The sequence below is a fragment of the Psammomys obesus genome, unplaced genomic scaffold (genome assembly GCF_907164565.1).
Source record: "Psammomys obesus unplaced genomic scaffold, mPsaObe1.curated_primary_1811, whole genome shotgun sequence".
Taxonomy (NCBI): domain Eukaryota; kingdom Metazoa; phylum Chordata; class Mammalia; order Rodentia; family Muridae; genus Psammomys; species Psammomys obesus.
Window position 1 is genome coordinate 4,414,141 of NW_026596234.1, and position 12,580 is coordinate 4,426,720.

Below are 12,580 nucleotides of genomic sequence, written 5' to 3' on the forward strand. Positions count from 1 at the left end.
GGCAGCAGTGGAGCAGCAGGCAGGCAGGAAAATATGCCAAGGAAGAGGCAGAAAGGAGGGCCGAGAAAGGAACCATGAACAAGCATCAGAGCAAGGGTTCTGATTCAACAGCATGAGATGTGCTGCCTTCCTCCAAAATGACAGCCGCTCGCTCTCACCTGCCAAAAGGGGTTAGGCTTATGGGGACTGCAGTGAAGGGGTGAAGTGTGATGCTCACCTGTGCCCCAGTCAGCGTGGCCATGTCCACAATGATGTCAGCCCCCAGGTCCTTGCAGGCATAGGACACCCCATCTGCCAGCACCAGCCTGCCCTCCGCATCTGTGTTGTTGATTTCTACAGTCCTAGGTGAGGTACAGAGCCCCAGGCAGGAATGCAGTGTTGGGTGACCCCTCTGGTACAGGGGAGCCCAGTCCCCAGTAGCTCCTCTATCTATCTCATGACATGTGCCCTCCCCAGGAGTATGGGACACCTCATCCCTTACGAGGTATCACAGATGAGGGAAGGGACCAAGGGAGAGGGCACTGACATGGGGGGCAGGGCGGAATTCTACCCACCATTAGGATTCCCTGGCCTAGCCTGGCTCTGGGAAGAAGCCACAGGTCTAAACAACAATGCAAGAGGTAAGAGAGAGCCAGCCTTACTTTCCTGAATACAGAAGATGGATGTCATCAGGCCTGGTGGCACTGGGCCCCACTGCATTCTCAGCCAAGCAGAACACAGCGTGGAGGTTATCTTTGAAACCCTGAGAGGAGAAGCAGGTGAGAGGTCCCTTTATAGACTGGAAGCTTTGGCGAGGATGAAAGAGGGAGAGCCAGTGCCCTCAGACCTGCAGACAGCAGGAGACAGACAGATTGGGGCCCTGAGGAAGTGAAGCTCAGGTCTGAAGGCACAGATTCAGGAAGTCCCTACTAGAAGGGGAAAAGCCCTGCACAGAGTCCAAACTGTACAGCAGATCTCACTACACAGCATCCGAAAACCTTAAATGTGAGGCAATCCTCCTGCCTCAGCCTCCTGATCACCATTCTTACCAAATTACTACTGAGGAGTTTGCAGACGGTGACTTCAGTTGCACAGTTCCTCCTGCAGGTAACAATCCCAGGCCCAATGGCAAGAAACAACCTTTCCATCTCTGTATTACTTCATTTTGAGCCCTACAGCGTGGCTGTGGGGACTCACAGATCCCATGGGCTGAGTCACCGCCATTGCTCTTCATCCTGTGGCTCTCACTGAGGCACATTCCTTTTCAAGAGGATGGAGGGCCATGTCAGCATCAACTGGACATCTGACTTAACCAGGGGAAGCAGGCTCTCTGTCTGTCTGTCTCTCTCTCTCTCAGCGGGGGGCTTTCCTTAAGTGGCTGGCTATGACCTCCTGGAGGTCCAGTACCCTTCATGATCAACAGTGGGTACCCTGTTGAGCATTTTCTTGCCAGCATGTCTTAGATGCAAAGGAACAACAGGACTACGAGACTTCTCCACACATATCCAGCCATGGATTCCTTCAGAGAAGCTTCAGCAAGCACCCTAAACTAGGTCTTCTTACCAAACAACCCCTGATAAGCCCCTGCCACTGCCAGGGGAGTGGAGTCCTGGAGGGAGGAGGATCAAGCAGAGTCTGGAGGAGAAAAGGCAGAACTCGTGCCCTCACCTGCTTGATGGCAGCTCTGAAGGCTCCCAGGATGGCTGCAGCACCCCCACAGTCTCGCTTCATCCCTGGCATAGTGGTCTGTAGTGACACAAAACAGAGGGTATAAGCCACATGAACACAGAGCACAGTTGCGGAGCCTCCAATGCTCCACCCTGCATGGCCCACCAGGGCCCTGCCTCCCACAGGGCTACCTGAGCACCCCTACAATTCATGAAACTGACTAGCCAAAGACGGTGTTCTACCAAAGCAAGAGGAAGTAATGTTCAGAAATGGTGGTGATGTACCTTTTCTCTATACAGAGTTTGGGGCAATGGAGCAATAGATATGATGGAGGCCAACAAGCTACCAGTGGCCAGACTCATCATGCCTGGGTTTTCCCACAGAGCCCTGGACACCATGCCAGCTTGGGAGTGTACACTCAGGCCTCTACCCTCTTTACTACCCAAACTCCATAGAAATTGAGGCTATTGTGGGGTCACCCAGGCAGCACCTCAAGAGGCTTGGCCAGGCAATTGAGTGGCAATCAGACCTATTGGTTCTTCCTCAGATATAAGATCCTAGAGGTGATGTTTTTGCCAATAAGCCATTTTGCTTGTGTTCTACACTCACAAGTTCCTGTGGTCTGTACTCTGAGGAGGGAAGGACACAGTAACCCTAGGCCCATGCTATCCCATCCTCCCTGAAACACTAGCTGGCAGCCAACCTGTGTGTGGCTCTCTCTGGTTTCTACGGTTGAGTCCAACTACAGTGAGACATACAGTCTGCTGATTCGCTCACCTTTGGTCTCTCCAACTCCAGCCACAGTGAGGCTACAGCCTCCATAGCATCCTGTCCACTTCTGCAAGAAGGAGCCCTGTACCCAAGCCTTTCCGAAGCTTTGACCTCTTTCCAGCCCCTGTCACAGATGCTCACACCATCCTGGTCTGTGTTCCATCATCTACTACAGGGACCACTTGAAGCCTCTTTCACTGGCCTTTACTTGCCCACCGCTGTAACTGTTATTTATTTATTTATTTATTTATTTATTTATTTATTTATTTATTTATTTATTTATTATTTATTTATTTCTGGGGAGGCCCAGCTCTGTGTCTGCCCCTCTCCCTGCCCAGCAGTTCCTATCTGACTGTAGAGAGCGTGCCTGGGCCATCCCTTATGCCACTGCCATCCAGCTATCAGTAGGGGGCATCTCTGCCCTACCACATTCAGCTGAAGACCCCTGCCACCAATGTAAATGTCATCTCCTGCGAACTACTTATGTTGGAACACGTTTACATTATATAGGCTTCCAAACTGCCAAATTGACAGGCTTATATTTTAAATAACAACAGGTCTTCAGAAATACGAATTCTGGCATGAAATGTACAGTGATTTTTGGAGTCCCTGTTGTATCACGAGCTTGAATTTTAGCTCAAAGTAATTTTGGACACAGACGGGGCCGCTTTTATAGTTACGTCAGGTGAAAATGATACATCTTGAATACTGAAAAGAAGCCGTGTTTTTGACCTAGCCAGAGAGAAAGCACAGGCCTGCTGACATGAAGAAACGGGGCCCCAGGCCCAGCAGCAAACATTTCAAAATGACCCACCCAGGAAATGTCTGTGACAGCTGTTCATGGAACACAGTGTGTCCTTGCACAGGTGTCACCTCCCAAGCAAACTGCCAAGCTCAGCTGCTTACGTGAGGCCTCCTGACTCCCCTGTGTTACAAAGGAAAAGGTTCTCAATGCTGAGGTACCATCTGCCCTTGTCACGCTGACACATGCACAGAAGCCACAGGTAGTGAAAGTGTCAGGGCCCTGGTCTATTGGAGGATGTGGTCTCACAGTGAACTAAGTCACTGGCTTCCTGTTCATATACTCTAGGAAAATCAAGTCATGATGACCTCACTTGCAAAAGCCCCTCCATGAAGCAGTAATGTTAAGTTTGATAATTTTAAGTTTAAAAACTCTCCTAGGGCTGGAGAGAGGCTGAGAACACTTTCTGAGCGGACTGAGTTCAGTTTCCAGTGCTGTCTCACAAAACACATAAAAAAAATTAAAAAATAACAATAATATTTAATAATAATAATAATAATATTTAAAATAATACTTTAAAAAGTAATAATAACTTTAAAAAGATAAGAATCTCACTGGAGTGCGAGTCACTGTCCTTATTCCGTGGTGACACACCTCTGCTGCCTCTTCCAAGTCAGTCGGAGCACAGGGCAGTCATGAGAATGACAGGCCCAGGCAGCCACTGCCTGAGGCAGCAGCAAGAGACAGTTCCCATCTAAGGCATCTGACACAGTAACAAGAGGGCAGGCCTCGCTGGGACAGCACAGGGCAGCACTCATCAAAGGCTAACGAGCTCGCTGGGACAAGGCGGAACTTCAAGAAACTTATGTATGTCATCTGACAGCCTCCCCACGCTCAAGGACTTTTCTGATGAGCTAACGGTGACATAAAAGAATGTGAAGTTTCTGGTGTCAGGAAGGTACACCAAATGCACTGCTCATGCATAGCCCTGTGTGCTGACAGCCTCCAAAAGATCCACCCACCACGTACAAAACAGACATCTGACACTCTAGACAGCTCACTTACTGCTCTGGGATCCTTGTCAGAAAAATCATTCAAACACCACTACTGGAGCTTGGGTAGAATATCAAAGAATGGTTACGGGGCACGACTCCTTCCTGTTGTCATTCTGAAACGTGTGGGGCCAGACTGTCTGGATGCACCCCAGGGAGACGATGTGGCCCAGGCTCTCAGCGCAGGCGGCACAGTATCTCTTCTGATAAGCTCTCTCAAAGGAGATTGATAAATGTACAATGCCACACTTGGAACTGTTTCTCATTGTGAAAATTACATTATCTTCATGAAGCTTTACTATTCATGGTGCACCGTTTTCAAATGGATCCCAGTTTTAATTCTAATCTCCTACACTGGACCCACCAGGCAATAATCAGCATTACCACCCAAACTCACTTAGGATTGGTACTTTGAGAGAGGGCTGAGAGGGCAGGGAGACTGTCTGAGGCCTCCCAGGACCTGCTGCTCCACCGAGGCTGAGCTGCCACCTAAGTCTCTGTGAGCAGAGCTGAGATGGGCTGCACAAAGCCAGCAGCTTTGCTGGTGCCACCCAGATCACTCGCCGAGAGGTCCATACAGTTGGTTCACTCTTGAGGTACCACGTGTGCCACCCTCCTTGCTAGGCTGGGTTTTATGTCTGGCCCTAGAGTGGGGCTGTGGAAGCGCCTGCACGTTAGCTCCTGAAACCTCACTGTCTTGCCCCTGCCAGGTGCTCAGTAAGACTCAGAAAATGCCCTGGTTCACCCTGAACTGGGGTGAGATGTTCTCAAGGGTATGGGGCAAGAGGGTTGGTTAAGAAGAACCAGCGTGGGGGCTGGAGAGATAGCTCAGAGGTTAAGAGCACTGGCTGCTCTTCCAAAGGACCTGAGTTCAATTCCCAGCAACCACATGGTGGCTTAAAACCATCTATAATAAGGTTTCGTGCCCTCTTCTGGCATGCAAGTGTTATATGTATGCAGAATGCTGTACACATAATAAATAAATTTAAAAAAAAAAAGAAGAAGAACCAGCGTGCCCACTGTGGTCATCGTGTCTACCACATGTTTGCAAGTCAGTTTGAGCACAGAAGGACAAGCTGTCAAGTTCTGAGAGGATGGCTTGGACCCCTGTGCTCTGGCTACATTTTCAGTCACCTGGAGTCCCTGGTTTCTTTGAAACTGTATGGCAGAGGCTGAGTGGGAGGACCTCTGGCTCACTGCTCCTCCTGAGTGACAGGAGTTACAGCTTTATCACAGGCATCTGGCCTGGGAAGCCATGATCCATGCTCTGACTCATGAACACAACCACATCAAGGGTAAGCTGGGCTCTGCCTCCCACAGAAGGTAAGAGCAAAGGGCAGCGCTCAGGCCTGGTATGCTGGGTGCAGTACCAGGGACGTGGCCTGCGTGGGGTTTTCCAGCAGCAATAAAGCAGCTATCCTGCTTCTCCGTGATGGTGGAAACCAAACATTCCTCCCCCAAACCTTCAGTTCCTTGAAGTTTAAACAACTGCTGTAGTTACTGTTGCTTTACCCATATCAACATGGTCTTCTCCACTCACTGGATGATGGCTTTATGATTTAAGCACCCTCTTCTTTGTGGGTGGAATAAAAAGGCCACTGACCCTGGCAGGCAGACTCTGCTAATACACACTTGCAAATGCTACAAAGGGCAAGACTGCTGGGGTAGCTGCAGAGTGGGCCATCTATGCTTCGGTTATAGCATGGAGTCCCAGGGAAAGGACAGCGTGACCGGCCCCAACACCCACTATTCCTTCGTTCTCTGTAAACCTTTGTGTGTGGTGTTAGAGACATTTTGATGCACACATATGTGATGGCTGTGGGTCTCAGAGACCTCAGAAATGGCCAGCATTGCAAGTTCTACAATGTGAGCTGGGTTTTTTTTTTTTCTTTTTTCCCAGAAACCCCTGGCATCATTTTCCTGGGGTGACAGAAACCCCCAGCGTTATAGGAACAGTGGTCTGGGGTTCCGAGTAGGGCAGACAAACAACCCTGGTTCCCCTATGTGTCCAACACATGTGCAGAAGATTGGATAAAGTCAGATTCATAGGATGAGGGACCCAGATAAACATCCTGGATGCTGTAGTCCATTAGCAATTAGCAGAGCCTAAGATGAACGCTGCTTTGTGAGTCTTTTCTGTATTAAAATACATTAATGATATCTGAAGTGTTAATATGCTGCTGCTCTCTTTATTTGGACGGGAATATTTTTCTTTTCAAAAAATTTCAGCTGGCAAGATAATATGTGTGGAATTCAATAAAAGAGAATGTTTGCTATTGGGGTTATTTTTAAAGTTGTATTATTAGTTCCATTTCCTGAGTAGTCCTGGAAATAATTGTGTTGGATAGAAGAGGAGGGATTTTAAATAAAACAGTCGCCCACTCCTGATACTAAATGCACCAGATACTCAAACTTGCCAGTCTGAATTGTACCCCGAATCCCACATCTCACCTTTCCTTTGATGCTGAGGCCACCAGTGTCATAGACGATGCCCTTTCCCACCCAGGCAATGGTCTGTGTGGCCCCATCAGGGGTATGACTGAGGACGGCCAGAGCAGGTGGGTGGAGGGCAGCTTTGCCAACACCATAGATTCCTGTGTAGAGAAAAAGAAGAGGCTGAGGAGAAGGTCCCACCAGCAGGGACTTCCACACACCCTGTAGACTCTGGTGCTGGTGCCATACTTCTCCTGCAGAGCAACCCTGAATGAATCTCCCTTCCCCCTCCTGCTTGGAGCCAGTGTGGAATGGTAGAGTACAGATCTGTTCTAACATCTAAGACTGCAAAATATTGTTAGGCCAGAAAACTCGCTGAGGGAAATATATATGTGTGTATATACACATGTATGTATGTATTATATCATGACCAGGAGGAAAAGAACAGGACTATAGAGTGAAATGATTCTCATATGATGCTTCAAGGTCCTCTACCGCCCACATGGGTCCCCTACTCTGAGCTCTGAGCCTTCCTCCTCCCACAGCTTTTGCACCAATACTTCCCTTCATCCCTCTTTGCTGCAATGCTCCATCTTCCCAAAAAAAAAGAAGGCCTGCTTGAGCACGGAGGCTATGTCTCAAGGTGCCCACCCAAACACTAGCCACCATGAGGAAAGCAAAAAAATGGCTGACAAATTCCTAGTCCTCCTACCTACTGCCACCTCCTCAGAGAAACTTCCCAACATTAACTCAGTTTGTCACTGATTAACGTGGGGGCTGGCAAGGCTATGGCACTGACAGGAACACTGACAGGCACTCCCATCCTGCCATCCTCTTTCCCTTAGTTGAGGTGGCCGTAGGGTCTCCTCTGTAACAGGGCTCAGCAGAAGTGACAAGGCCTCCTGAAGACTACGTGAACATCCTGCTTGCTCATGCTTCCCAACTTTGTCCCCAGGCACCTTGCTCTCAGGTAGACATTGGCCACACTGTGAGTTGCCCTTTGGAGAGGACCACAATGAGGAAACAGTCTGACCAGCAGTGCCTCCCCAGCCCCAAGGCCAGGCAGCAGCCGGCAAGAGCTTCTTCCTGGGGTCTTCACATTGCTACGGTAGGAGAAAACAAAGTCGGCAGAGGGACGTGACCAAGGGTGCTGCTCCTGAGCCCGGGTCCTTGGAAGGAACTTGTTTCAAAGTCACTGACAACTGTGACTTTTGCCTGCTCAGTCTAAAAGCACCTCGAGACAGCCCAGCTTCCCCTCAAGTTTCTAGGTACGAGAGATGAGGGAAGGTGGGAGCTTTTAGAGAGCCTTGAAGCCCAAGATAGCCCCACAGGATAGCCCCAAGATAGCCCCATATTTCCCCTGTCACAGGAAATATGTTCTATGTGGAGAGCACTGTCCACTGGGACCCCAAAAATGGCCATGAACTCATGTATTCGAGGAAAAGAAAGCTCCGCTGAGCTGGCTCTGAACAGGGGTGTGTGTGGAAGGCAGGAGGAGATGGAAGATGAGAGGAAATGGGTCTAGTAGCTCCCAGGATCAGCCTCAGAACCTGGAAGGCTGCCCCTGTCTCCCCCAGGGATGTGCTGCCTCCCAGGGTCCAGTCGTGGGCTGGGACCCAGGCTGATTCAATTCCCTTCAGGTTCCCAGCAGGATGAAACTGGGGACCCTGTGCCAAATGGCCCCATTGCTAAACCTACCCCTCAGGTTCCCTCCAGCCTCCCTTGGAGGGTGAGGGCTGTGGAAGGGCAGCTCTACGCACCTCCAAATCCTTTGGTCTTCAGCTGTTCATCCCGGATGATGGTGGGGGTGATCCCCAGCTCCTTTCCAACTTGGCTAATCTCCTGGACACATTCATGGAAAAAACAACAGCAGGAGACACGTGAAGAAGGCTGGACTCAAGAAGAGGCTGGGCTTCAAGCCAAAGATGAGTCTATCCATGGCTGCGTGGTGGGAAAGGAACCACCTTGGAGGCCAGTGGCTATGCCTCTCATGATCAACCCCGGGGGAAGGGAGAGGAAGGCTGGCCCAGCACACTCAGCTTCCTGCAGCTGGTGGTCTTGGTCCTACAGAGGTCCTCAGTGAGGTCCCATCTTACCCATGCCCTCAGCCGAGGATGCTGGCCTTCTGGGGGCAAGGCGAACTGATGGTATAATGTTCTTTTAGAATTTGATGAAAAGTTTTGGGATTTCCAGGCCACAGAAGGCACAGACAACCTTAAGGCTTCCTTGCCCTCTCCCTGTGATCTAGTGACCGTCTCACTCCAGCCTGGCCCCTCTTCTAGCAGGATAAGGCCACAAACCTCAAGGAAGATGTCCGTGTTCATCTCATTGCATGGCGTGTCCACGATGCGGGCAGCCAGCCGCACACCTTCTGTGGCATTGGTTAAACACTAGGCGAAAAGAAAAAGTTCATCACTGGGGCCATGGGCAGGGTGGGAAGGGATGGCCTCTTCCAAGCCAGCTCCCCATCAAAAACATAATACTCTAGGGGAATGCTTTGGGCTATTCACAGGCATGGAAGGAGGAGGTGGGAGCAGAAACTTTGGGGATCCCATTACACACCACCCTGGGATATTGAGAAGATGCTTTCCATGACACCCCTGGAGGCAGAGGTCTACTACCCCTGTCTTCCTTGTCACTGAATGCCCTCCTGGGGCATGGCTGTGAAAGGAATGGGACCACGTTCTGTTGTAGAGAACACGTGAGTCTCAGAGGACCCAGGAGAGGACAGGAACTTGTGACCACAGACCCTACCAGACACCTAGCCACATGCCAAAACAACCCAGAAACAGCCCAATAGTGTCTGTCGATGCTAGGTCTATCCAGAGGAGGGTTGGCCCCGTGCCTCCTCAGAGCCAGCCCAGCTCTAGACCCCTACCTGCCCACCTTTCTCTGCCACAGGGCCTTCCTCCTAGCTGACTCGAGTATCCCTCTACCTCCATCTAATCCCATCATATACCCAAAACCTCAGAAGCCAGGGATAGCTGGCGTCGTCAGTGCCTCTGTGCTGGCTGTAAGAAACAGATATTAAGGGGCTTGCGGGGGCGCAGGGCAGCAGCTTGAAGCTCATCATCACCTCCCCCAGACTTGTATGTCAGGAGGGCAGGCACAGGTCGATTCTGCCAGCCGGCCACCGCCCCCGCTGTCTGATCATCACAAGAGCCACTGCCTGTCCCAGGTAATTAAACCTCGAAGGCTCCGAGTGGAGACCTGGGAGCTGACAGCTCAAATATGAGCTGTGCTTCTGAGGCCCCTGCCACCTGACAACAGTCGGTGGCCTGCGTGGGATGTGTGTTGGGCTGAGGACTGGCCTCAAGAGAGACAGCTATAACCCTACAGACCCTCCACAGGCACGGAGTTGAGTGAGGGAAGAGAATATGAGCCTTTCTTCCCACCTGACAAGAGAGACAACATCCATTCCCTTCTGTGCACGTTTGTGTAAGGCCTGCTACATGTCAGACAGTGTGACAGACCCTCAAATGACTGGGAGCAGTGTCAGTAGAGACAAGAATGAAGCAACTAGTTAAAGTCTACAGGACCTGGGGCTCTAGGAAAGAGGGTCGTGGGGGTGCGTGGGTGAGGAAAAAGGAGGAAGTAGCACCGCACCACAGGGTGCCCAGACATGAGCACGCCTGGCTAGTTGAGGGATGCAGGGAGTCCGCTGTGGGAGGGTAGAAGGCTGTGCAGAAGGGTTGAGAGTGTCCGAGGCTAGCAGGATTCGGGAAGAAGGCTTCCAGGCTGGGATCTGGTAGGAACTGAACCTGAAGCTCAGAAGGGACTCCCTATGGACAGGGACAGACATGGCCGGACTTCAGTGTCGATTGCCAGATGAGGTCCACAGGTAGCTGAAACCTACCAGAGTGGTAGCACTGTGGCCAGAGAAGCCAGGAAGAGAAAGCAAGAGGCTGAAGGCTAGTCAGGTCATAAGGGCATGCTTCAAGGAGGGGTGGCTACACTGTGGCCTTCGGAAAGGCACCAAAACCAGGTTTGGGTGTGTTAGTAGAGAAAGGGTGTTAAAACAAGCAAAGCAACTAGACTGTTTTCAAGAACACAGAGAGCAGAGGTGGGGGCCTGCTCGCTTTTTCACTTTATCAGGGAGACAGAGAACAGAGGCCCCAAGGAGGGGGCTTGCTTAGGGCTCAAGTGACAGCACTTCTGAGACCAAAATGGACGGACAAGCTGGTCTCTGGGTGTTGGGCAGAGTGAGGTCAATCAATGGGGTTGGGGACAGGGAAGGCAGCCTCACTCAGGTGCCTCCCTTGACAGACAGGCTGGCAACGGTTTCCAGCCTGCAAGGGTTTTCTCTGAGGCTTCAGTGACACAACACACTTAAAAGTGCTACCCACCCAAGGGTACAACAGTGCAGAATAAAATCACAACTGTACCAGGCACAAAGCAGGCACTCAACAAACTCTAATGGAACAAACGGGGACCTGAAAACACAACACGAAAGACCATCCTGGAGGAGGCCTACTGCTCTTGCCAGACACCCACTTGCAAGGTGGACATTTCCACGGGGCCATTGTCCTGTCCCACCAGGAAGAACTCCACCACGACCGTCCTCTTCTCCGTGTGCCGGGATGCCCCTGAGCGGTGTGTGAAGAGTGGGAAGGCTCGCGCCAGGGCACAGGCAGAGGCAAAAACCTCAGGCTGTTCACAAACCATCTGTAGTGAGAGAGAAACAGGATGGAACTGAGGCTACAAAGGGATGCCGCGAGGTCTGTCCCAACACCAGCCCTACAGTGGACAAATCGAAAGAGTTCTGTGCCCCACAGTAACCTGAGGCTGCGTGAGAAATATGTCTGCCACCAGATGTTGTCCGCTCTTTCCCAGACAGACGAGCAGGGCACAGACATAAGCCCAGGCCTCAATAAATCTAAGCTGGCATCTCTGATTTGTCACGCAAACTGATCACTCGGTGGTTGAAGAGTTAGAACGGGAGGTCACACGGGACAGCAAGCTCTGCTTGAGGTGGGCCATGGACTCTCTGGGTACACTGAATGGCCTAGCACTCACCAGGATGCACCGGTGGGTTCCAGGAGGCAGGCAGGTTCTCACAAGCCTGGTGATGAAGTGGGCGGCAGAAGGGCTGTTATGCCGGCTCACCCTGGAAGGCAGAGCTGCCACTGTGGCGCAGTTCAGGTAGAGGGGACAGCTGTCCGTGGGGTTGGGGTTGAGCGTGGCCAGAGCTGCCTGCCAGAGCTAGATTAGAAAGGAGACATGAGACAGGCCTGGCTTCAAAACGTGTGTTGTGTGTCGGGAGATGCCTTGATGGCCACACCTGCTAGTCTAAGACATCCCAAGCACCACCAGGCAAGCTGTGTGTCTCTCTGACACCCTTCCACCCTCGTGGGACTGCGCCTCGGGCTGGCAAGGCCTGTCTGGGGACCCTCTGCTTCAAACACTTGGAAGCCCGGCTCCTGGGCCATGGCCAATTTTCATGGAAGCGGGTCTCAAGGCCAGAGACCACGCGGGAAGCTGCCACTGGGCTCTCTGGAAGGCCAGGCCCGGCGGCGCGGGTGCAGGTGGCTAGGCCCAGGCAGGCCGGCGACACAGGCCAGGCCTCGCTGCAGCCAGGGCTTCCGGGACAGAAGACCAGGCCCGTCGCCCGCTAGCGCCCTGGGCCCGGCGGGGCGCGCGGGCGAGGCGGGGCCTGTGTCCCAAGGCCTGGGCTTGGCGGGCGCATGGCGGCCGCGGCCCGCTCACCTCCTCGGTGACCCGGGGCTGCAGCTTCCCGCGGATGTGGCTCCAGGGCACGCGGTGCAGGTGTTGCAGCTGGCCCAGCAGCAGCAGAGGCCGGCTCTGGGGGTCCGCATCCCCGGCGCTCGCCTGGAACTGCAACCCCACGCTCGCCATCTTCGCCCTGGCGCCCCCGGCCGGGTCGCCCAGCACCCTGCGCCCTGCTCCGGCGGGGCTCGGCGCCGCCCCGGCCCTC

General features: G+C 52.3%; 1 protein-coding gene across 1 annotated transcript; it reads right to left on the reverse strand.

Moving 5' to 3' along the window:
- Positions 1–8: 8 nt before the first annotated feature.
- Positions 9–12,574, reverse strand: Npepl1 (aminopeptidase like 1). Its single transcript, XM_055595876.1, has 9 exons — positions 12,352–12,574; positions 11,662–11,847; positions 11,140–11,310; positions 8,946–9,035; positions 8,406–8,487; positions 6,664–6,806; positions 1,648–1,725; positions 642–742; positions 9–341 (listed from the first exon to the last, which is right to left on the reverse strand). Exons 1-9 carry the CDS (start codon positions 12,499–12,501, stop codon positions 155–157), a joined length of 1,188 nt encoding a protein of 395 aa, XP_055451851.1. The 5' UTR covers positions 12,502–12,574; the 3' UTR covers positions 9–154.
- Positions 12,575–12,580: the final 6 nt, after the last annotated feature.

Bases quoted from the DNA above. Each gene is read 5' to 3' on its own strand.
- Npepl1 (XM_055595876.1), bottom strand. From the start codon at position 12,501: ATGGCGAGCGTGGGGTTGCAGTTCCAGGCGAGCGCCGGGGATGCGGAC. The intron at 11,311-11,661 runs GTGAGTGCTAGG...CTCTCACTACAG, and splicing joins GAACCCACCGGTGCATCCTG to ATGGTTTGTGAACAGCCTGA. The intron at 1,726-6,663 runs GTGAGATGTGGG...GTGTCACTACAG, and splicing joins GCCTCAGCATCAAAGGAAAG to ACCACTATGCCAGGGATGAA.